The sequence below is a fragment of the Pan troglodytes genome, chromosome 6 (genome assembly GCF_028858775.2).
Source record: "Pan troglodytes isolate AG18354 chromosome 6, NHGRI_mPanTro3-v2.0_pri, whole genome shotgun sequence".
Lineage (NCBI taxonomy): Eukaryota > Metazoa > Chordata > Mammalia > Primates > Hominidae > Pan > Pan troglodytes.
The window spans coordinates 165,804,764-165,829,162 of NC_072404.2; the positions used below are offsets into that span (position 1 = coordinate 165,804,764).

At 48.3% G+C, this 24,399-nt stretch overlaps 2 protein-coding genes across 12 annotated transcripts in view; one reads left to right on the forward strand and one right to left on the reverse strand.

Moving 5' to 3' along the window:
• Window positions 1-2,914: 2,914 nt before the first annotated feature.
• Window positions 2,915-24,399, reverse strand: part of TMEM176B (transmembrane protein 176B) — a 32,459-nt gene continuing 10,974 nt past the window's right edge. The window contains exons 1-7 of one of the 6 annotated variants that reach the window (XM_003318902.7): window positions 12,598-12,966; window positions 7,963-8,171; window positions 5,588-5,698; window positions 5,171-5,227; window positions 4,715-4,942; window positions 3,683-3,802; window positions 2,915-3,251 (exon numbers count right to left, since the gene is read on the reverse strand). In XM_003318902.7, coding sequence (XP_003318950.1) covers window positions 3,159-3,251; window positions 3,683-3,802; window positions 4,715-4,942; window positions 5,171-5,227; window positions 5,588-5,698; window positions 7,963-8,166 — 813 coding nt within the window. In that variant the 5' untranslated portion in view covers window positions 8,167-8,171; window positions 12,598-12,966 and the 3' untranslated portion in view covers window positions 2,915-3,158. Of the gene's footprint in view, window positions 3,252-3,682; window positions 3,803-4,714; window positions 4,943-5,170; window positions 5,228-5,587; window positions 5,699-7,962; window positions 8,172-10,715; window positions 11,141-11,903; window positions 12,009-12,597; window positions 12,967-24,399 lie in introns of those variants that run through there. The other 5 variants (XM_001135907.5, XM_016945937.4, XM_016945938.4 and 2 more) reach the window with 5 other exon arrangements.
• Window positions 12,299-16,718, forward strand: TMEM176A (transmembrane protein 176A). Of its 6 annotated transcripts, none has more exons than XM_063815821.1 (7): window positions 12,299-12,652; window positions 13,142-13,330; window positions 13,816-13,926; window positions 15,000-15,056; window positions 15,220-15,432; window positions 15,962-16,072; window positions 16,427-16,718. In XM_063815821.1, the coding sequence occupies exons 2-7, from the start codon at window positions 13,157-13,159 to the stop codon at window positions 16,466-16,468; spliced, it is 708 nt and encodes a 235-aa protein (XP_063671891.1). In that variant the 5' UTR covers window positions 12,299-12,652; window positions 13,142-13,156; the 3' UTR covers window positions 16,469-16,718. The 6 variants fall into 6 exon arrangements, with proteins under 6 accessions (XP_063671891.1, XP_519474.4, XP_003318949.2 ...); XM_519474.7 differs by having other exon boundaries at window positions 12,353-12,433; XM_003318901.7 differs by having other exon boundaries at window positions 12,375-12,573.

A 24,399-nucleotide genomic window follows, 5' to 3' on the forward strand; every position in this document is an offset into this window, starting at 1 on the left:
GGCTGTCCCAAGCTGTCTCCCATCTCCCAGTGTCTGAGTTTGCTAGGGCTGCCGTAACAAAACACCAACTGAGGGGCTTAAACAGGAGAAGTTTCTTTTCTCTCAGTTCTGGAAGGCCAAAATCCAAGATTTGGCACCAGCGGAGTTCCTCTGAGGCTCTCCTTGGCTAGTAGATGCCGTCTTCTCCCTGTGTCCTCACGTGGCCTTCCCTCTGGGCCTGTCGGCATTCTAATTGCCTCTGATATGACATCAGACATATTGGATGAGGGCCCACCACAATGATCTCATTTTAACTTAATTACCTCTTTCAAGACACTGTCTCCAAATACAGTCACATCCTGAGCTACTAGGGGTGAGGGCTTCAACATATAAATTTGGAGGGGACAAAAATTCAGCCTCTCACGCCCACCACCTCCCACCCTACCCCAGAAGCAAAAAAGGTTTCCTTCCTGCCTCAAGGACTCTGGTACTCTCCAGGCTTGAAGACCAGCCCTCTGTCCATGCTGCAGTATAGATTGAGATCTTTGCAGATGGAGTTGTGAATATCAACATCTGTGACAACTAAAAGACAACCCCCCTGCCCAACTTTGGCCACAGTTCCTTGGAGTCAGGGTGGTGAGTGGGCAAGTAACTCAGTCCTATCAAATGTGCCCATGGACACTGAACTCTGAGCAGCCCTGCCCACTCTGCGTTCTCATGGCTGTTCATGACATGAGCAACGGCAAGCTCAGGGTGCTCTGCCCCTGAGTGTCTGCTACTTTGCATTCTCCTTTCTCATGTTCCTTGTCTTCCTACAGTTCTTTAGCAAGCACACCACCTTCCTGCCTGATGCATCGCTAACTTGGCAGTCAAGTAACATTTGTTCTTTGTAGTAAAGGGTTTATGCCTCACCTCTTAAGCAGACTGTAAACTTCTTGGTATCAGAAGCTCTGTCTTAAGTCTGTGTGTATCATAACCCTGCACACAGCAGGACATGGTAGTCAGGAACGGTGAAGGGTCTGAGATCTAACTGTACATGCAGGTCAACAAGTCAGTCTGCCACAGTTTCATGGATGCTGGTAGAAGCCACAAAACCCCAAGTTATGACAAAAAACAATTTATTACACACGGCAATAGCAGTGGCCACGGTAGCAGCACTTTTGCTTGGGTTCTAGGACCCCAGTTCCCACAGACAATGCAAAGAGGCATTGCAGGTGACACCAGCACAGCCAGTGGGCTGGGTTCTAGAAAAGGAACCCTGAGCTTAAGGAATCTGATTCTTTTATGACAGGTGATCATGCCTGTCCTTTGGTCCAGAAGAAGACACTATTTTCCAAGGCTGCCCATTAGGAGGTGAGAACATCTTTGAAAAGGCAGTCAGTGCCACTGCTCACAAGATGTGTGGAAACATGAGACAGGGGGAAAGGCAGCCATCCGCATTTTTTGATGGGTTAAGCATTCCCTGAAGCCTGGCTAAGTGAGGCCCCACAGGTTCTTGCCCTGCTAATGGGTCTCTTTCCACATTATCCACTTCAACCCAGCTTGGCTTCTGGGATTAGCTACTTTACATTTGCCTGTTTAGCAAAGAATTGGGGGCTTCCATTACTCCATCACTGGCGGTAAAATAAACGTTGAGGTTCAGGAGATTCTAAATTCCTCCGAGATTCTAATGTCTTCTTTACTGGGGACTGAGGGAGGGATGGGGACTGCAATGGTTCTGAGTCCAAGTTTTTCTGCCTGATGATTTGTGGGCTCTGGACCCTGGGAAATGAGGAAACCAGCTGGCTACACACCCGCTGCTCATCCAAGGCTGGCTCCCCTTGGAAGGGATTCTTGAGCACTCCATACCCCTCAACAGCGAAACAGAACGTAACATTCTACACTGCAAGCTCCTACATCGGGGCCAGCAAGCTTTGTGTGTAAAAAGCCTAATAGTAAATATTTTATGCTTTGTGGGCCATTCAGTCTCTGTTAAGACTCCTCAACTCTGCCCTTGTGGCACAAAAACAGGTACAATGTGTAAAGAAATGGGTGTGGTTGTGTTTAGATACATTTTTATTTACAAAATTCAATGGCAGGCTGGATTTACCCCTCAGGCTGTAATCGGCTGACCCTGTCCATATTCTGAACACACTCCTGTCTCGCAGGCTTCTTTACAAGCCTCTATGTAAAGCACAGGCTGGTGAGGGCCCCAGGGAGAGCAGCACCGCCCTTGGCACAGGCCCCTACTCCAAGTCCTGTGCGGGAGCAGGTCTCGCCCAGCGCAGCAGCTCTGCACCTCTGTGGCACCGCTCTGCCAAGAGGGAAGGTGCAGGCCCTGCAGCCCATCGCCTTGGATCTGAAGACCAGCCCTGTGGGGCTGCTAAGTCATGAAACTGGCCTCATGGAGATTTCATAAAGCCCCTACCAGCTTTCCTGCCCTTCAGAAATGCTTACATCTATATATTTATGTTATATCTTCATATATAAAGAAAATGGAAAAAGTCAAAATCAGTTTGCTATCATTTACAATGAAAGGAAGGAAGACTAAGGATGTGTTTATGTGTGTGTGGAGACAGGAAAAGAGACAGAACCAACACTAATTACTGCAAAACGAAAAAAGAGAAAGGAAGGAAGACAGGGAGGGAGGGGGCAAAAATCTCGTTCCATGCTCCACACAGTTCTCTTAAGTCTACAGGCCGAGGTTGTAGGAGCCTAGACAATCTCAGCAGGTAAGAAGATTCTAGGCCCACTAGACTTACACTTTACACTGAATTGAAGAAAATCATAAAAAAGGGTTTTGCCACCTGGATGTACAGCAGAACATAATTAAATTTAATCTTCTTGGGACAGTGTTTTAATGGGATAAATCAGCTCCCATTTAACCTCATACATAGCGACACAAAGAAAGGCCTTTCATGGCGCACGAGGTGTATAAACAAAGGGAAACCATATCTTTCTGGGCAAAACTGCTTTTCTGGATTGTTTATTATGTTTAATCAGCATTGTGGAAAATGCAGCAATATCTGTTCATGGACTTGAGAACCCCGGAGTGGGAACAGCAGGTGCGGATGTGGGGAGAAGAAAGGAGGAGGGTCTGGAGAGCGGCCATAGGGGAGGCAAGTGTGAGGAGCCAGGAGTGGGGGCCCTGGGCTGCCCTAGACAGGGACATGCGGGCACCCCATGGGGTCTTTGGCGGCTCACAGGACAATGGCAGTGGAGGTCTGCTCCCTAGAGGGCGAAGGGGGCACTGAATTCTCCCCCAGTAGCCTCTTCTCTGATCCTTCCTCATTCTGGAAAAAAAAGAAAAAAGAAATCCTTAGGGGAAAAGGATGCAGGCAGAGTTAGCATCATAGAACTCAGAAAGCAGAAAGAGGAAAGGAGGAGGGAAAGGAAAAGGTGACAGGAAAAGCAGATCAGGCAAAAAAAAACAAGGTGGCAGAGGAAGGGGAGTCAGACGAACACCTGGGGCAGGGCAGAGGGGAGAGTGGGGAGATCAGAGCAGAGGAGGGCGCAGAGAGGCACAGGGCGGTGACAGTTGGCCCAGGACCGTGGTGATGGCCACATTCCCCAGACAGCAAAGGGGAGAGCTGCATATGGAAAGAAGCTGAGGGGCACCAGGCCCAGCCTCAGGTTCGGGTGCCCCTGGCCCCGCACTCCTACCTGTCCCACACACTCACCACCCAGACTCACACTGCCCAGAGGCCCCTCCCCGACAACTCACCAGGGGCTGGGAGCTCTGGCCACACAAGTTTCGAAGACCTACTCCCAAGGAAGCCAAGGACACAATGACCTTCAAGACACAGACAGCCAGGAACAGGGCACGGATTGCTGTGAACAACTTCTGGAGATAAGGGAAGAACAAAGATAGTCAGGTGTCAGCTACTCCAATGCTGCCCACATCACCACCCTCTCCACCCACCCAGGCACTGACTCTATCCAGCTTGCTGCTCCCACCACAGCTGACTGTGTTTCCAGCCACAGCTTCCATCCCGTTGGCTTGTCTGCAGAGTGAACTTATCACTCCCTGTCAAGAAGTGGAGACTATTCCTTCAACCCGTAGAATCTGGAAGGGCCTAGGACTGCTTTGGCCACAGTGAAAGTGACACTATACAGTGACAGGGAAGCCCTTAGCTGGTCTGGCAGCTTCTACTTTCTGTCTCCTGAAATGCTTGCAACTAGGGTACTCCCCATTGGAATCCAGTTTCTGTGCTATGAGAAGCCCAAGCCAAGTGGAGAAGCCATCGCCGGCTCTTGCTGACAGCCCCCGCTGAGCTCCGGACCATGCAACTGCATCATCTCAGACCTCCAGCCTCGGCGAGCACTTGGATAACTTCACCCCCATCTGACTGTAACTGCATGAGAAAACCTGTGAGTGAGGATGGCTTATCTGAATCCAGCCAACTCACAGCACCGTGAGAAATAATAAGTTGTCATTTTAAGCCACTATATTTTGGTGTGGTTTTTAATTCAGTAATGGAAAACTGTGATACCAACACACCAGAAAAGCCAGAAGGGTGACCCACTATCTCCTCTCTGAAATGTCTCCTCTTTATTCCTCATCCTCCTTGATTCAGAGAATCTTCGTGTCATGAGGTCTGAAAAATGTCTGTAGCTTACATTAAAACCTCCTGAATGAAAGACCCAGCATGAAGTCCAAGCTCAAAGAGCCTACATCTCTGTCCTCCAGGGCCCCCAGCTCCCTGGGAACAAAGAGCTGTGATGGGTCCCCGAAGACTGGACTCTTCCTGCTCACCCTCAGCATCTGCATGTAAGCTCTACACTCCTCCTTCTGCCATTGGTTCTCTTGACTTCGCCGCATCCATCTGTACCCAGTGGTAGGGAAGACAGGGTCTGAGCGATCACACACAGTGTCGATGTATAAAAAGGGTTCAGTTTGCCAGATGAAGCTATTCATGCAGAGGACAACAGCAGCCATAGCTGTAGCAAAGCCTGCCAGGGTGAGCAGGCTGGATATATAGCCCTGGAAGAGAAAGAGGGTCAAGACACAGGCTCCTTCAAGCGGTGGAAGAGTCATGAGGTCCCCGCCTCAAACCCATCTCCTCTTCCCCAGCCCCTGTCCAGGAAACCCTCTCCTCCCCTCCAAGAAAGACCCCAAGATATTGACAACCAAAGGGCAGAAGACAGATAATGGAGCAGAACTCAGGAGGGGGTCAGTGAACAAGGTGGAGAGAGGGTGTCCAAGACTCACAGCAAGTTTGCCCGGGTGCTTCTCATGGACAATGGCCCCAGCTCCTGCTGCGATCACCTGAAAAGAGACACCAGAAAAAGGCCTCCAGTTTACTCTTCTGAATTGGTCTATCATCACCCTCTCACCAGCAGTTCCCAGAATAGCCAATGTGAAGCAGGATCCCAGGGACAGACAAAGAACTCTGACACACAGACCAGGATTCCACCTATACCTGCCCCACCCCTCCCATCTGTCTTCAAGAGAAAAATGGAAGTGACAGGGTTTCAGCTACACCCCAGAGCAGCCTCCTCATGGCCAAAGGCCATTTGGCTCCAGAGACTTTGGTCGCTTCCCCAAAGCCCCAACCAAGATCCATAAGCGCCTTCTTGCCCATCACCACTTGCCTCCCTCCAGGCTCACAGCCTGTTCCTTACTCACCACAGACCCCGCCCAGAAGGCACAGCCTGAGGCACGCAGCACAGTCCAGGGCCCCAAGCTGAGACACACTCCAAGAACACAACTCACAACCCCCAGCAATATCTGAGTCACCTGCAAGACAGGATGAGAGACCAGACCCCTTCCCGTGAGTCCACGTGCCCCGGCTGCCCTGGGACCAGCTGCCTGGCTCCTACCTAGGTGGCTCTCCTCTCCTTTTCCTCTGCCTTGACCTCTCTGCAGCTCTGATTCTGGAAGATTCTGTCCCCTTAAAATCCATGAAGCAGCACTGGCCTGGGTCTCCCCTCACCCTTCTCATAGGCTTGGCTATTTATCCTTCATCAATTTTTCCCAACTTCCACACTTTCTCATCCCACCTGAAGATTCCCACTTCTTCCCCCCCATTCTCCTTCAGAGGTCCCGTTGTCCCATCCAAACCCCCAGCCTGACCTGAGCTTCTGGCCTATCCTTTCTCTTCAGATCCAAACACACACTCTTCAGGGCTCTGTGGCAGACACAAAGAAGTGCCGCTGAGACCTCCTTCAAGAAAGGGCTTGTTTGATTGCTGACAGCCTGCAGTTGTCAGCTCCTTCAGGGTCACCCTAATTTTTCAAGCTGAAGACACACACTGAGGAGGGCCCCCCAGCCAATGATTAAGCAAGACAGTGGCTCAAGGGCCATCTCCACCCAGTGTGGAACTCCTGCAGTGGGCAACCTTTGCCTGGGAGCTCCCCACTGGCCTGGCAGAGTCTGCATTGCAGCCTGATGGTTCCTCCTGCCCAATCCTGCTCCCCCTCTTTTCATTTCATAGGTGTCATACCCCAATAAGCCGTTCACACACCCAACTCCAACTCAGAAGAGAACTCCTCTTCTTCCTGGAAAACCCAACTGTCACCACCTCCACATCCTACCGGCATCTCGGATTTGTCACATCCAAATCCCCTACTACCACACACACACACCTCTCGAATGGCTGCTCCTCCTGACTTTCAGGGCTCCGATCTCCTGGTCACCCACACTTCAACCCTCTGCATGCTGTGAATGCCTCTCTTTCCTTATGCCCCAAACCCCTTCACTCCCATGCCATGGAGGTCTGCGAAGGACAGGGACTCCTTTGTCTCCTCACCATTCCTGCTATGATTATGCGAGTGCAGATCCTCGATCCTTCTCACCTGGATGCCTCCTGACTCTGAGGCAGGTTCCTGCTCAGAATCCATTGACAGCGTTCTCACTGTCAAAGCTGATTCAGGACAGACTCCTCACCTGGTCTTTCAAGGCTCTCAGCAATATGGGCCCAAATCACCCATTCATGAAGCCCATTCCCTTTACTCTTAACCATTATAGAACTTGCCCTATGCCTTCTGGCCTCTTTGCCTTTGCTCCTGCCATTCTTTAACCTGGAATTCTTTTTTGTCCATCTTCCACCTCTGTCTATACCTATTCCTTCTCCATTCAGGGTTCTCCTGCCCTCAAGGATGTCAGATGTGCTTCTCCCTCACCTGATCTACCTTTAGTTCCAGTCATTAGTGTAGCTGCTGTTCCTTCTGATGGTCACTGAGTACTTCCAGATATAGCCCAGGGATTCTCTCTGTAGCTTGGCCTGAAGTGCTGAACACATTGCCTTGCACCTGTAGGCTTTCAGTCCATGTGGGGTCAATGAAACCGAATTAACAGCCTCTAGACTGTTCTTCCTGTTGCCCTACCTCTGGCTGGGACCGACTCCTCTGCGCCAAAGAGGAGGTCGATTCTTCCTTTCCATCCAAATTTCTGTGGGGATACTTACAACTTTTTCCTACACAGAATGAGATATAAATAGTGATTTCTCATGTCCCTCTCATGGGAATTCAACCCACTTTCCTCTTTTGCATCCTATTGAAGAAGGAGAGTTTCCATTGTGAAAGCTGAGCCTACAAATGGGGTCATTCTTGTCAAACTCAACTAAAACAGAGTCGAGAGGCCAGGGGCAAAAAGCACTCGGGGCACAAAATGTTGCTCCCAAAATGTAATTCTCTACAAATCAGGCTGCTGAAGCTGCCTGCTGCAACTTGAAACCAGCTTTATCTAACAGCTTCTGACCTTGCTACAACTCTAGGATTAGTTTTACTCATGCCATCGCTCACCCATCAGAGCTCCCCAGCTCCCCAAAACCTATGATCTTTCATGAAGGGCAATATGTAACATTTCTCCTTTTTATAAGCCTCTAACCTTCTCTTTGTTCTAAAGACATACTGGAGACCACCTGGTCTGTGTGTATGCCCCAAATTGAAATTCTCTCCTCCCAAATAAAACGTTTTAATTTTGAAGATTTGGCTCTATATTTTAATTGACCTCATCACCTCGTTAACGTGCCCCCCAACCCCGCACCAGCCCAGTCTTACCCCTAGAGCCAGCTGCTCATAACCAATCCTGGCTGTGGAAGGCACAGTGTCCCCAGGGTGAAAAAGAAACTTCTTCAGAGAACCTCCAGCTTTCAGCAGTTGTGTCAAAGCTGACTCCTGGTGGATGTGGACGTTGACGTGGGTGGGCTGGGATGGCCTAGAGGCCATAGCAACTTCATTCACAATCACCGTGTTTTGCGTCATCCTGCCTGCCAGGGAGAAGACATATGGCAGTGAGGTCTGGGAACTAGGTGAGGGAAAAATACACAGCACAGGTGAAAGGAGAGAAATAGTGTCTTTGTCAAGATCCCAGCTGGGCACAATAGCTCACGCCTGTAATCCCAGTGCTTTGGGAGGCTGAGGTGGGTGGATTACCTGAGGTCAGGAGTTCAAGACCAGCCTGGCCAATGTGGCAAAACTCCTTCTCTACTAAAAATACAAAAATTCGCATGGTGGTGCGCACCTGTAGTCCCAGCTACTCAGGAGGCTGAGGCAGGAGAATCACTTCAACCCGGGAGGCTGAGGTTGCAGTGAGCTCAGATCTTGCCACTGCACTCCAGCCTGGGTGACAGAGTGGGACTCCATCTCAAAAAAAACAAAAACAAACAAACAAACAAACAAAAAACAGTGTCTTTGTCAAAATTCAAAGGGTCTTCCCAGTGCAGATATCAATGGCACTGGAAATCAATAGTGATTTTACACATAAAAAAGTTAAGAGATACAAAAGGGTATATATACCTTTAAAACCTTATCGCTCATCTTTTTCCCTCAACCACCTATTTGCCTTGCAGATGCAAAGTAATATTATCAGTTTCTTATAAATCCTACCATGACATTTTTGCATACAAAAGTGTGAAAAAGTATTTCTCCCCCCTTTTCCCACAAATAGCAGCATACTATACACACTGATTTGCATGATGCTGTGATCACACGATCATATGTTTTTAGAATAATCCTACATGAGTCCATAAAAAGTGTCAACCTAAATAACAGAGAGAGGGTCTCCAAAAGAAAATGAGATTGATTCTGGAATAGGGCATTGCAATGAGAATATGCTTACCATAGTAAATCATGTGCACATTCAGGGAGGTAAAGGAAGACAAAGGTTTTTAAAGGAAAAATGGGGAGACTTACATAATCTCTTTGAGGTGATCATCTTTGGCTACAAGGATCAATAACAAGGGTGACACAAGTCCAGGGTTAGACAGGCAGTTGCTGGTGGATGTCCTCACAGAAGTATTTTTTTGTGTAAGGTTGTCATTTTACAGAGTCCTTTGTGATGACTTTTGTTCCCAGGTTATTTACGCATGAGAACCCTGCCTTGTGGGCCTTCCATTTTCAGATTTTTTTTTTAACTCAAGTGACTCGATTATGATTCTGACAACTTTCACAAAAGCTTCTTCACTCATTTGTGTGACTGCATATATTTTGAGAGTATGAATTCCTCATAATTTATTTAAGTGGTTCCCTATTGGCAGACATTTAGGTTATTTCCAATCCTTTTCCATTACAGACAATGTGGAATTGGCAGGGCAACAGGAATGCGCATTTGCAATTTTAGTAGATATTGTCAGTTTTCCTCCACGGAGGTGGTAGCAATTCACATGCAGGAGGCAAACTCTTTTATCTTTTTCCTTTTATATGGGGAAAAATGCATTGATTTTAATCAATTTTATGTAATAAAAATGTCCCATTTTAAATGTATATCTCAACGAGTTTTGACAAATTTACACATTTGTGCAATTACAGCTACAATCAAGATAAAGGACATTCCTACACAGCAATACATTCCCTAAAGCCCCTCCCCAGAAAATACCCCCAACCACTGGCCATGAGCAACCACTGACCTGCTTTCTGTAATGATTTCCATATATTTTTAATCCATGGTTTTCTTTTATTTCATTTTTTTATTATGTATTTATTTATTTATTCATTTTTTGAGACGGAGTCTCGCTCTGTCGCCCAGGCTAGGGTGGCGCGATCTCGGCTCACTGCCAGCTCCACCTCCCGGGTTCACGCCATTCTCCTGCCTCAGCCTCCCGAGTAACTGGGACTACAGGCGCCCGCCATCAAGCCCAGCTAATTTTTTATATTTTTAGTAGAGACGGGGTTTCACCGTGTTAGCCAGGATGGTCTCGATCTCCTGACCTCATGATCCGCCCGCCTCGGCCTCCCAAAGTGCTGAGATTACAGGCGTGAGCCACCGCGCCCGGCCAGTTCTCCTTTAGAGAGAGAGATGGGGTGTTGCTTTGTTGCCCAGGGTGGTCTCAAACTCCTGGACTCAAGCAATCCTCCCACCTCAGCCTCCCAAAGTGCTGCAATTACAGGTGTGAGCCACCACGCCTGGCCCATAGTTCTCTTATTATGAGTGAGGTTGATTGTCTTTTCATATGTTAAGGGCCATTTTTATTTCTTCTTTTGTGAGCTCTCCGTTCACATCCTATGTCCTTGTTTGGTTTTGTTTTGTTTTGCTTTTTTCTATGGAAGTTCTTTATTCACAAAATTACCGTTTGTGATATGAGTTTCAAATGTTTCTTTACAATTTGAAGTTTATTTTTTGACCTTGCTTGTATATTCATACAATCCATGTTCTATTTCATTCTATTTATGGTGTCTAGCTCTTACACTTTTAAAGGACTTCCCCGTTTCAAGATTATAAAATAATCTTCCACATTTTCTTCTAAGTGCCTTTATGCTTTCAGTTTTCACTTTTAAATGCCGACCATCTGGAATTTGGGAGCTGGGTGACCAACCTTGGCCGTTGGGAGACACGGATCCAAGTTCTGTTGCTGTCATTCAGATGTTTAACTTCTGAAAGATACGTTCCATTTGCGGAAAATACATCCTCTTTTTCTCAGTGATTTAAAATTCTCTCCTGAGCAGAAATGAAGTTCCCCTAGGAATGTAGGCCTATTCTAGTCCTTATATTCAGCCCATTGGCATGTCTCATGGGCTAGGCATCATTACCACAATTTTAACATGGAGCTTAATGCTAATTGGGCTGTTTCATGATCCCCTCGTGTGGTTTTTCTTTCAGAATTGTCATGGCCATTTTTGCTAGACTACTTCTTCACGTGCACTTTAGAATCAGCTTGCCTGGCTCTAAAATAAATCCTGCATAGGCAATTCTAATGGACATCCTGGCTAAGTATCACAGTTTAAATCAAATATTATTAACAATTCTAATAACACCTCCCATTCGTACTCTATCTACTTTTCAAAGCAGTTTCACTCTTTCACCCACCTGGCCTCGTTGGGGTTAGAAAGGACAGGAGTTAGACAACTCCGCACACGCACAAAGGAGCTTCAGACTGCTTCCCGCAAAAGGAAGCCCAGCCCCAGATTCCAGCCAGACCTTCCCTTGACGGCCCAGGCCTCGCCCTGAGGGCACCTCGGGTTCCAGCTACCTCCGGGCCCCCAGGACCACCGCTTCCCCCGCCCCACGCCAACCCCTAGATCTGCCTCGCCCCCGCCTGAAGAGTCGGATCTGAACCAGGCCGGCACCACGGAGATTCCCCTGCGGGCCGCCCGACGCCTGGTAGGTGGTGGGCTCTTCCCGGCTGCCCCGAACACTTTCCTCTGTCCAGCTCTTCCCGTGCCCCGGGGCTGGGGAAAGCGTCCGGCAGCCCCGCCGCGCCCTGGCCCCGTCCCAGGAGCCACCCCACCGTAGGGCTCCAGCCAGGGTCCAGGCGTGCAGGCGGCGGAAGGTGGACGGGACGCGCCAGCCCCAGGCCTCTCCTCCCGCTCTCCAGCCGTTTTTCTGGGGAGAAACACCTGCACCCAGCTGTCCCTCCCTCCTACGTGAGTCCTCCTGGAAACCAGGTTGGAGGAAGAAAGACGTCCTGTGGACAGGACGGGGTGGGGGCATGGCCCTGGGGACTCCTCGTGACAGAGGGTCCTGCGGCAAGAGGGTCTCCCGGGCCGCGGAGGCCCTGCCTCACCTGCAGTCCTCCGGGAGCCCGCGGCCGAGCAGAGCGGACACTAGCTGACCCCGAGCAGGGGAGCGACGGGAGGGCGGAGACGGCAGATGCACGAGTGGGGGCTGCGGCCCCGCCCAGGCTGCGCGGTTTCCCGAAACCAGCTGCGGCCCGGGGGCCCGGCAAGGGGGTTCCGCCCGGAGGAGCGGACCGGGCGGGAGAAGACCGAGCCCCCGCGCGCCCCCTGCGCTCCCACTCGCGCACACTTGCACGCCGGCCCTGGCCGGGCGGGGCTGGAGGCGAGAACGACCCCACGGGCTTTCCCAGGGCCGTCCGCCCGCGGACCCTCCCAGCTCCCCAGAGCCCAGTGACCCTCGCGCAGCAGGAGAACCCCAGACGGACCCCAGGCCCTGCAGCCTGTCCTGAACCCGAGGGGCTGAAGTTCAGCCCCACCCCCGCCTCCCCTCCCCGCCTCCCCCTCCAACTCTCAACCCACTTCTCCAGCCAGCGCCCCAGCCCTCCCGCCGCCCGCTCGTAGGTCCCGAGGAGCGCAGGTGAGGCGGCACCCCACTCCCGGCGGCCCCCGGGCCTCCTTCCGCACGCACCCCGAGCTGCCTCCGCACAGTTGGAGGAGCATAGGAGGGACCCCCACCCAGGGATGAGACTCCAGGAAGGGGACTGCGGAGGAAGCCAGGTGCGGCCCCGGCTTTTGACCTACCTCCGCACCGCAGCGCGGTCCTTCACGGGGCAGGGGCGGCGTGAACCCGTCGGGCGTGAGCAGCAGTCGGTGGAGCGGGAGGTCGGCGGTGGCGGGGATGGGGGTATCCGGAGCGCAGCCGGGGCGCAGCTGCTGGCACAGGAGCTCCACAGGCAGCCAAGGACTCGGTCCTGTCCCAGAGCCTGCGGACTGTGGAGGGGAGGCCGCAGGAAGAGCCCGGGAGGAGGGGGTGAGGGGTCGAGGTGTGGGGCGCTGCTTGACCCAGACGCCAGGGCCCTGGGAGGAGGATGAGGGGGACAGAGCAGATCTTGGGCGAAAGGGGAGGTTCCCGCAGGCTCAGTAGTCGCCGCAGCTCCAGCATGGTCAGCAGCCCCCTCTGCTACACACATTCCCCTCGTGAGGGGCCGGGGGTGCGGCCCTGTGACCAGGACAGCCATTCACTGGGTGACTTTGAGCCACCACTGGCCCCTGACCTCCCCAACTCCAATGAAATCTGCGAAAATCTTCTGACAGCCCTTCCTCTCTGGTGCTCCCTTCCTCATAGACTGTGTCCCTGACAATGGGAACAGCCGACAGTGATGAGATGGCCCCAGAGGCCCCACAGCACACCCACATCGATGTGCACATCCACCAGGAGTCTGCCCTGGCCAAGCTCCTGCTCACCTGCTGCTCTGTGCTGCGGCCCCGGGCCACCCAGGCCAGGGGCAGCAGCCGGCTGCTGGTGGCCTCGTGGGTGAGTGTGACGGCCTGCCTCGTGGGGCGGCGGGAGGGACTCCCCACCTCCAGCCGCAGCAGCACTCTCTGCCAGCCTCCCTCTGAACAGGACACCGAGCCAGTTATGTCTTCTTACTTAGCGATGTGATTCTCTGGCCTTCTCAGTAAGAGCCTGGGGAGGGGAGGCTCTGGGCTGAAGGGGTGTGGAGGAGCCATTGACCATGCAGAGTCCCAATCAGTGGAGCCCTGAGTCCATCCTTTCCTCTGGGCCAAACTCAGGATGGGCCGGCTCTCCTCTCCTTCCTTTCCCTTCTCTTTTCTCCTCCTCCTGCCTCTTCTTCTTTCTCCTTCTCCTCCTCTTTCTTCTCCTTTTCTCTTCTCTTCTCTTCTCTTCTTTCTGTCTCTCTCTCTCTACCTCTCCCTCTCTTTTGGGGGTTTTAGCGGTTAATCCCTGCAGTGGCAGGTCCACCTAGAAGCCGGGATCTTGGGTCCTTTGTCTTTCAGGTGATACAGATCGTGCTGGGGATCTTGAGTGCAGTCCTGGGAGGATTTTTCTACATCCGCGACTACACCCTCCTGGTCACCTCGGGAGCTGCCATCTGGACAGGGGCTGTGGTGAGTAGAGCAGGACAGTGCTTGACTGCCTGTGAGAGGGGTGGGGCATTGCTCTCCTGATTGCCTTCCTCCAACATGGCGCCACAGAATGCTGGCAGTCGGAGAGATCTGATTATCCAGGACCATTCCCTGCCTGTTCAGATGAGCAAACAGCTGAGGGCGGTGGTGGCATGTCCTATTCACACTGTCTGCTCTCCCATACCCTGCCCAGTGCTGCTCCCACCAGGCTGGCCGCCTCTCCCCGCCTTCAACAGTTAATGTCAACTAAGGATCTAAGGACCTGCTCATCTCCAGATACTTGCATTGAGATGGGGGAGGCAGAGCGTTCCAGATAGTATGTGGTCCCCCAGGAAGCATCACCCCCTGGTTATTCCCATTGTCCTCCACAGGCTCTGCACACAATGGAAACCCAGGAATTGTTGTCAACAGATGGGTGTGTGCAGTTTGCACAGGAGCTGGGTAGGCTGGTCATGGTACCTACACTCTCAGAATAACACTAAAACACTCATATTTACTGACAGAAGCCGAAGTAATTACCTTCACCCAGCCTGTGGCAAAATACCCAGCTTAGTTACAGAATTAGCCAAACAGGATTCAGGTCCACCTGTCCACTGGGATATACTAGATTTCCTGTTCTTCAAGCCCAGCTGAGTGGATTATTGGGCACTGTTAGGACAGGCTTCTAGACCTAACAGTGCCCACTCTGTATAGACTCACCCTTCATTGAGATCTTCTCCAGCACCCCACGACTTTTATCCACAGGATCCCACCATCCCTAGAACTTTCATAAAGCACTTGGTGTTGTTTAAAAAGGAAGGTTTAGAAGGGAAGAGGGGCTCACACCTGGCTTGACCACAAGCTCTTAGGTGTCACTAAAGCAGGGCCTTTTGCAGCCTCAGGAATTGGATCCAGGCTCCACCCTCTCAGCAATTATCTTACCATGGATAATAAAGCTTAGCATGAAACCTCCGGCCCAAGCTGTATGCTGGGGAAGGGCCTGCATGGAGGCTCTCTCGTGGGAGAGGAGTTGCATTTCCTGTGCTAAGCCTGCTCCTGGCTCAATCTCTCCCCAGGCTGTGCTGGCTGGAGCTGCTGCCTTCATTTACGAGAAACGGGGTGGTACATACTGGGTAAGTTCAGGGAAGGGCATAGGAGGGGACCAGGTTCAGGCTGGAGGTCACCCCAATCTCCTGCCCTGTTGCAGGCTTCTCTGGGCCTTGCCCTTTTTTCCCCCGACTGGACTCTGAGAGAGACTGAAACACAAAGATTTCTCTCTGCCTCCTCCCTCCCCAGGCCCTGCTGAGGACTCTGCTAGCGCTGGCAGCTTTCTCCACAGCCATCGCTGCCCTCAAACTTTGGAATGAAGATTTCCGATATGGCTACTCTTATTACAACAGTGCCTGCCACATCTCCAGCTCGAGCGACTGGAACACCCCAGCCCCCACTCAGAGTCCAGAAGAAGTCAGAAGGCTACACCTATGTACCTCCTTCATGGACATGCTGAAGGTAGGTGGCCAAGGGGAAGGGGCAGCAGCAGGTGGGGCAGGGACGGCCAGGCCAGGCCAGGGGCAAGAGTCAGGTTCTCCACCAGAAATAGGTGTTACCTATTCTGCACCAAGCTTGAGTATTGTCACCAAAGACAAAGCATCAGACAAAATAGAAATGGCTCCTGTAGGGTGTTACAGACAAGTGGGAAATACAAGCATTAAAATAATAATAAATGAACCACTATAGCAAGTGTGCCGAGTGCTGCAAAGGTGTTAAATGCATGTTTTCCCTTGATCCTCTGAAGTCTTGGAGGTTATCAGGGAATCAAATCATAGCCCAAACCTGTCACTGTACAAATGAGGACACAGGCCCAATGTGAGCAGTTTCCAGCTGTATTCTGTACATTGAATGCATTGACTTCCCCTCCAGAAGCCACGAACTTGGAGATAAAGGGGTAGAGATTTTCCCAGGTCAATAAGGAGCATGGGGACAGAGCAGGAAGGCAGCTGTCATCCTGGTGCTTATGGCCTTGGCCCTCTGTCCCCAGGCCTTGTTCAGAACCCTTCAGGCCATGCTCTTGGGTGTCTGGATTCTGCTGCTTCTGGCATCTCTGGCCCCTCTGTGGCTGTACTGCTGGAGAATATTCCCAACCAAAGGGGTGAGTCCCTAAGGTGTGTGCCTGTGTATTTGGGGCAGTGGAACTGCTCAAAGGAGACAGGAATGGACAGTGGACAGTTTGGGGAGGAGAAAGGGGCCCATGACCCAAGTCCCACCTATTATCATGCCTGTCTTTCTACCCAGTGGTGGCCCAGCCCAGAAAGCCCCTATCCCCAACCAAGTGGCCCCCAAGTCAAAGAGCCCAGGAATCCAGGGAAGTCCATATCCATGCTATGCCTTTGGATCAGGTACCATGCTGCTGATTCTGGTAGCTCCAGAGCTAAGCTGCCCCTGGAGGAGAGACTCCGCCCTTTCTCTCCCACTCACGATTGTCTTGCCTTTCCTCTTCCGTTAGAAAAGAGACCAGAAGGAAATGTTGGAAGTGAGTGGAATCTAGCCATGCCTCTCCTGATTATTAGTGCCTGGTGCTTCTGCACCGGCGTCCCTGAATCTGACTGCTGGAAGAAGAACCAGACTGAGGAAAAGAGGCTCTTCAACAGCCCCAGTTATCCTGCCCCCATGACCATGGCCACAGCCCTGCTCCAGCAGCACTTGCCCATTCCTTACACCCCTTCCCCATCCTGCTCCGCTTCATGTCCCCTCCTGAGTAGTCATGTGATAATAAACTCTCATGTTATTGTTCCCAGGTTCTCGCTTAGTTATTCCAGGGAATTTCTCTTGGCTGGAAGAGGAAGTGGAGAAGGAGCCAATGGCAAACCTCCCACAGCTCCCCAACCTCCTGCCTCAGGCTAGAGTTGCTGGCCCTGGAGCTAGAACCTCTTTGAGGCTGATCCTGTGGCTGTAGGTTCAAAAGCCTAGGAGTAAAGGATGAACGGGGCTGAGACTCTGAGCCCACTCCCTACCACTAACATTTAAGAAGGTGAATGCTTGGCAATTTAAGAATTAGATTTTTTTTTATTGTGACTTTGAAAAAATTAAGTAGACAACATAACACCGATAGGACATCCAACAACATAGAAAGGACATCCAACAATATGGCAAAATAGAAACCCTTACAAATTGTCCCATAAAAAATCCTAAAACTGCTTGATAAAATATGAATCATGTATTTTTAAATTCATGACTATGAACCCAGAAAAAGATGGAGGCCATCAAAGCCTATAGTAGAAGTAGGGGCAAGAATTCAGAGAGTAGAAGCCAGTATCTGCCTGTGTCAGTCCCACAACCACCCACATACTCAGTGTTCCACTTGAAGGACCCACAGGGCTCAGCATGTAGTTGTGTTCATGGCTAAGTTATATTATAGTAAAAGGATACACAAGGTGGGGAAAGAACACATTAGGCGGACTCTGGAAGAATCCGGCACAGGCTTCCTATATCTTCCCACAGTGAGAGGCCACACAGTAACACAGCAGTGTTTCTGCCCAGGGAAACCCACCTAAGACTCAAAGACCAGGGTTTTTATTGAGAGCTGGCCACATAGGCACTCCCTCCACCTGCACAGCTACTGCAATTCCAGACTCTCAGAGGAAAAGCAGGTGTCCACCTGAAATCACATTGTACAGTCGAGGCAAGCTGATAGACTGGAATTTAGTATGCAGGCATACAAAACCACCTTATCAGCCAAGGAACATTCCAGAAGCCCAATTCCTAGAAGACAGCCAAGGGTAGCAAAACCTTGTAAAGGGTGACCCTCTGTGTTAACTCTTTCTTGCACACTGCCCTGAGGGCATCTGCCAACCTCTTGCAACCCAAAACTGCACTTAATAACTATGTGAAAGACAGTAAAAGAAGCCTAGAGCCACTTAAGCTGGAGAGTTACAGTGAAGGACCCAGTATAAATCTTCACTTTCAGAGGACATTTGGGAAAAAATCCACTCCTTCGAGGGAGATGAAAAGTAAACTCTTGGTGAAAGGAGTCAGATGAAGATTCGTGAATACAAGCTGGCCCTAACATGGACTTATGGATGGAATTCCCACTCCTTGGATAAACCCCCAAACCCTGAGAAAATAATTTAAAGGTTCTCAAGATGGTAGTGACCCCTGACACCTGTCAGAAACAAATGCAAATTCTGCTGGAGAAATTTACCTTCAACTAAACCCTTAAATGATCTGCATGACTATATTTTTTAAAGTGAGACAAATAAATAGAAAGCAAAAAAAAATGATGATTATAAATTAAGTTTATGAGTAACTGCAATAAATATAAATGGATAAAATAGTCCATTTGAACCAGATAGACAGACTGTATTTTTATAAAACTCATCCATATGCTAGTTACACAAAACACAACTAAAGCAAAGATACAGAAAGATAGTAAAAGGATGGGGAAAAAAGATATAACAACCAAATTAGTATGGCTGTATTCAAGAGCTGTATGCCAGAGACAAAGAGGCCACTCACAGTCAATCCAATCGTCATTCTCTCTTCCTTACTAATAGAAATCCAGTTTTGTTTTGTTTTTAAGTCGCTACTACCAGCCTTCCTTGCAACTGAGGATTGCAGTGACCCACACTCTCAGCCAATGAGAAGTCAAGAGAATTCACTGGGAACAGAAAGAATTGGTGTCCCTACTTTCTGCTCCCTGCTTCCTCCCCTTCTCCCAGGAATCAGGACCCCATACCTGGCACTGGAGGAGCCATCTTGTGGCTAAGCAGGTAATAGTCAGAGGTTGGAAATGATACAAAAGACTAAGGAGGCTGGACCCTCAACAACATTAATTGAATATGCCCAACGAATCCTGGATACTTACCTTTGAACAGCTCTATATGACAAAAATAAATGCCTTGCTGGCTTTTTTTAAGGAAAAAAAATTTTCTTTAATTTACAGTAGCAACAAAACTATAAGATACTTAGAAATAAATCTAGACACTCAAGACTGGTAAAGAAAATCATAAAACTTTATTGAAAAACATTAATGAATACCTAAATTAAATAAAAAAGACATATACTATGTCCACAGGTGAGAGGACTCCATTTTGTAAAGATGGCATCTCCCTCCAAATTGATGCATAAATTCAGTGCAATCCAAATCAAAATCTCACCAGAGTTTTCTTAGTATGTGATTGGCCAATTCTCAACTTCATACAGAAGATCAAAAAATCAAGAATGTTGGTGTGTTCCAAGATAGCCAAATAGGAACAGCTCCGGTCTGCAGTTCCCAATGTGATCATTGCAAAAGATGGGTGATTTCTGCATTTCCAACTGAGGTACCTGCCTCATCACATTGGGACTGGTTGGACAGTGGGTGCAGCCCACAGAGGGCGAGCCGAAGCAGGGCAGGGCATTGCCTCACCAGGGAAGCGCAAGAGGTCGGGGGATTTTCCTTTCCTAGCCAAGGGAAGCCATGACAGACTATACCTGGAAAAACGGGACATTCCCGCCTAAATACTGTGCTTTTCCAACAGTCTTAGCAAACAGCACAGCAGGAGATTATATCCCATGACTGGCTTGGAGGGTCCCACGCCCACAGAGCCTTGCTCACTGCTAGCACAGCAGTCTGAGATCAACCTGCGAGGCAGCAGCCTGGCACGGGGAGGGACGTCCGCCATTGCTGAGGCTTGAGTAGGTAAACAAAGCAGCTGGGGAAGCTTGAACTGGGCAGAGTCCACCGCAGCTCAGCAAGGCCTGCTTTCTCTGTTGACTCCACCTCTGGGGGCAGGGCATAGCTGAACAAAAGGCAGCAGAAACTTCTGTAGACTTAAACCTCCCTGTCTGACAGCTGTGAAGAGAGCAGTGGTTCTCCCAGCACAGCGTTTGAGCTCTGAGAACTGACAGACTGCTTCCTCAAGTGGGTCCCTGACCCCTGTGTGGCCTAACTGGGAGACACCTCCCAGTAGGGGCCGACTGACACCTCGTACAGGCAGGTGCCCCTCTGGGACAAAGCTACCGGAGGAAGGATCAGGCAGCAATATTTGCTGTTCTGCAATATTTCCTGTTCTGCAGCCTCCGCTGGTGATACCTAGGCAAACAAGGTCTGGAGTGGACCTCCAGCAAACTCCAACAGACCTGCAGCTGAGGGACCTGACTGTTAGAAGGAAAACTAACAAACAGAAAGGAATAGCATCAACATCAACAAAAAGGACATCCACACCAGAACCCCATCTGTAGGTCACCAACATCAAAGACCAAAGGTAGATAAAACCACAAAAATGGAGAGAAACCTGAAAAGCTGAAAATTCTAAATACCAGAGCGCCTCTTCTCCCCCAAAGGATCGCAGCTCCTCGCCAGCAATGGAACAAAGCTGGATAGAGAATGACTTTGATGAGATGACAGATAGGCTTCAGAAGGTCAGTAATAACAAACTTCTCTGAGCTAAAGGAGGATGTTCGAATTCATCGCAAGGAAGCTAAAAACCTTGAAAAAAGATTAGACAAATGGCTAACTAGAATAAACAGTGTAGAGAAGAGCTTAAATGACATAACGGAGCTGAAAACCATGGCAGGAGAACTACGTGAAGCATGCACAAGCTTCAGTAGCCGATTTGATCAAGTGGAAGAAAGGGTATCAGTGATTGAAGATCAAATTAATGAAATAAAGTGAGAAGAGAAGTTTAGAGGGAAAAGAGTAAAAAGAAACAAACAAAGCCTCCAAGAAATATGGGACTATGTGAAAAGACCAAATCTACATTTGATTGGCGTACCTGAAAGTGACAGGGAGAATGGAACCACATTGGAAAACACTCTTCAGGATATTATCTAGGAGAACTTCCCCAACCTAGCAAAGCAGGCCAACATTCAAATTCAGGAAATACAGAGAACACCACAAAGATAATCCTTGGGAAGAGCAACCCCAAGAAATATAATTGTCAGATTCACCAAGGTTGAAATGAAGGAAAAAATGTTGAGGGCAGCCAAAGAGAAAGGTCAGGTTACCCACAAAGGGAAGCCCATCAGACTAACAGTGGATCTCTCGGCAGAAACTCTACAGGCCAGAAGAGAGTTGGGGACTATATTCAACATTCTTAAAGAAAAGAATTTTCAACCCAGAATTTCATATCTTGCCAAACTAAGCTTTATCAGTCAAGGAGAAATAAAATCCTTTACAGACAAGCAAATGCTGAGAGATTTTGTCACCACCAGGCCTGCCTTACAAGAGCTCCTGAAGAAAGCACGAAACACGGAAAGGAACAACCAGTACCAGCCACTGCAAAAACATGCCAAATTGTAAAGACCATTGATGCTATGAAGAAACTGCATCAACTAACTGGCAAAATAACCAGATAACATCATAATGTCAGGATCAAATTCATACATAACAATATTAACCTTAAATGTAAATGAGCTTAATGCCCCAATTAAAAGACACAGACTGGCAAATTGGATAAAGAGTCAAGACCCATCAGTGTGCTATATTCAGGAGACCCATCTCACATACAGAGACACACATAGGCTCAAAATAAAGAGACGAAGGAAGATCTACCAAGCAAAGGGAAAGCAAAAAAAAAAAAAAAAAAAAAAAGCAGAGGTTGCAATCCTAATCTCTGACAAAACAGACTTTAAACCAACAAAGATCAAAAGAGACAAAGAAGGCCATTACATAATGGTAAAGGGATCAACTCAACAAGAAGAGCTAACTATCCTAAATATATATGCACCCGATACAGGAGCACCCAGATTCATAAAGCAAGTCCTTAGAGACCTACAAAGAGACTTAGACGCCTACACAATAATAATGGGAGACTTTAACACCCTACTGTCAATATTAGACAGATCAACAAGACAGAAGGTTAACAAGGATATCCAGGACTTGAACTCAGCTCTGCACCAAGCAGACCTAATAGACATCTACAGAACCCTCCACCCCAAATCAACAGAATATACATTCTTCTCAGCACCACATCGCACTTATTCCGAAACTGACCACATAGTTGGAAGTAAAGCACTCCTCACCAAATGTAAAAGAACAGAAATCACAGCAAACTGTCTCTCAGACCACAGTGCAATCAAATTAGAACTCAGGATTAAGAAACTCACTCAAAACCACTCAACTACATGGAAACTGAACAACGTGCTCCTGAATGACTACTGGGTAAATAACAAAATGAAGGCAGAAATAAAGATGTTCTTTGAAACCAATGAGAACAAAGACACAATGTACCAGCATCTCTGGGACACATTTAAAGCAGTGTGTAGAGGTAAATTTATAACACTAAATGCCCACAAGAGAAAGCAAGAAAGATCTAAAATTGACACCCTAACATCACAATTAAAAGAACTAGAGAAGCAAGAGCAAACGAATTCAAAAGCTGGCAGAAGGCAAGAAATAACTAAGATCAGAGCAGAACTGAAGGAGATATAGACACAAAAAAAAACCCTTCAAAAAATCAATGAATCCAGGAGCTGGTTTTTTGAAAAGATCGACAAAATTGATAGACTGCTAGTAAGACTAATAAAGAAGAAAAGAGAGAAGAATCAAATAGACACAATAAAAAATGATAAAGGGGATATCACCACTGATCCCACAGAAATACAAACTACCATCAAAAAATACTATAAATACCTCTATGCAAATAAACTAGAAAATCTAGAAGAAATGGATAAATTCCTGGACACATACACTCTCCCAAGATAAACCAGGAAGAAGTTGAATCTCTGAATAGACCAATAACAGGGTCTGAAATTGAGGCAATAATCAATAGCCTACCAACCAAAAAAAGTCCACAACCAGACAGATTCACAGCCGAATTCTACCAGAGGTACAAAGAGGAGCTGGTACCATTTCTTCTGAAACTATTCCAATCAATAGAAAAAGAGGGAATCCTCCCTAACTCATGTTATGAGGCCAGCATCACCCTGATACCAAAGCCTGACAGAGACACAACAAAAAAAGAGAATTTGAGACCAATATCCCTGATAAACATTGATGCAAAAATCCTTAATAAAATACTGGCAAACTGAATCCAGCAGCACATCACAAAGCTTATCCACCACAATCAAGTCAGCTTCATCCCTGGGATGCAAGGCTGGTTCAACATATGCAAATCAATAAACATAATCCATCACATAAACAGAACCAACGACAAAAACCACATGATTATCTCAATAGATGCAGAAAAGGCCTTCAACAAAATTCAACAGCCCTTCATGCTAAAGACTCTCAATAAACTAGGTATTGATGGAACGTATCTCAAAATAATAAGAGCTATTTATGACAAACCCACTGCCAATATCATACTGAATGGGCAAAAACTGGAAGCATTCCCTTTGAAAACTAGCACAAGATAGGGATGCCCTCTCTCGCCACTCCTATTCAACATAGTGTTGGTAATTCTGGCCAGGGCAATCAGGCAAGAGAAAGAAATAAAGGGTATTCAATTAGGAAAAGAAGAAGTCAAATTACCCCTGTTTGCGGATAACATAATTGTATATTTAGAAAACCCCAACGTCTCAGCCCAAAATCTCCTTAAGCTGATAAGCAACTTCAGCAAAGTCTCAGGATACAAAATCAGTGTGCAAAAATCACAAGCATTCCTATACACGAATAACAGAAAAACAGAGAGCCAAATCATGAGTGAACTCCCATTCACAATTGCTACAAAGAGAATAAGATACCTAGGAGTGCAACTTACAAGGAATGTGAAGGACCTCTTCAAGGAGAACTACAAACCACTGCTCAACGAAATAAAGGCGGTCACAAACAAATGGAAGAACATTCCATGCTCATGGATGGGAAGACTCAATATCGTGAAAATGGCCATACTGCCCAAGATAATTTACAGATTCAATGCCATTCCCATCAAGCTACCAATGACTTTCTTCACAGAATTGGAAAAAACTACTTTAAAGTTCATACGGAACCAAAAAAGAGCCCACATAACCAAGACAATCCTAAGCAAAAAGAACAAAGCTGAAGGCATCATGCTACCTCACTTCAAACTATACTACAAGGCTACAGCAACCAAAACAGCATGGTACTGGTACCAAAACAGAGATATAGACCAAGGGAACAGAACAGAGGCCTCAGAAATAACACCACACATCTACAACCATCTGATCCTTGACAAACCTGACAAAAACAAGAAATGGGGAAAGGATTCCCTATTTAATAAATGGTGCTGGGAAAACTGGCTAGCCATATGTAGAAAGCTGAAACTGGATCCCTTCCTTACACCTTATACAAAAATTAATTCAAGATGGGTTAAAGACTTAAATAATAGACCTAAAACCATAAAAACCCTAGAAGAAAACCTAGGCAATACCATTCAGGACATAGGCATGGGCAAGGACTTCACGACTAAAACACCAAAAGCAATGGCAACAAAAGCCAAAATTGACAAATGGGATCTAATTAAACAAAAGAGCTTCTGCACAGCAAAAGAAACTACCATCAGAGTGAACAGGCAACCTACAGAATGGGAGAAAAAT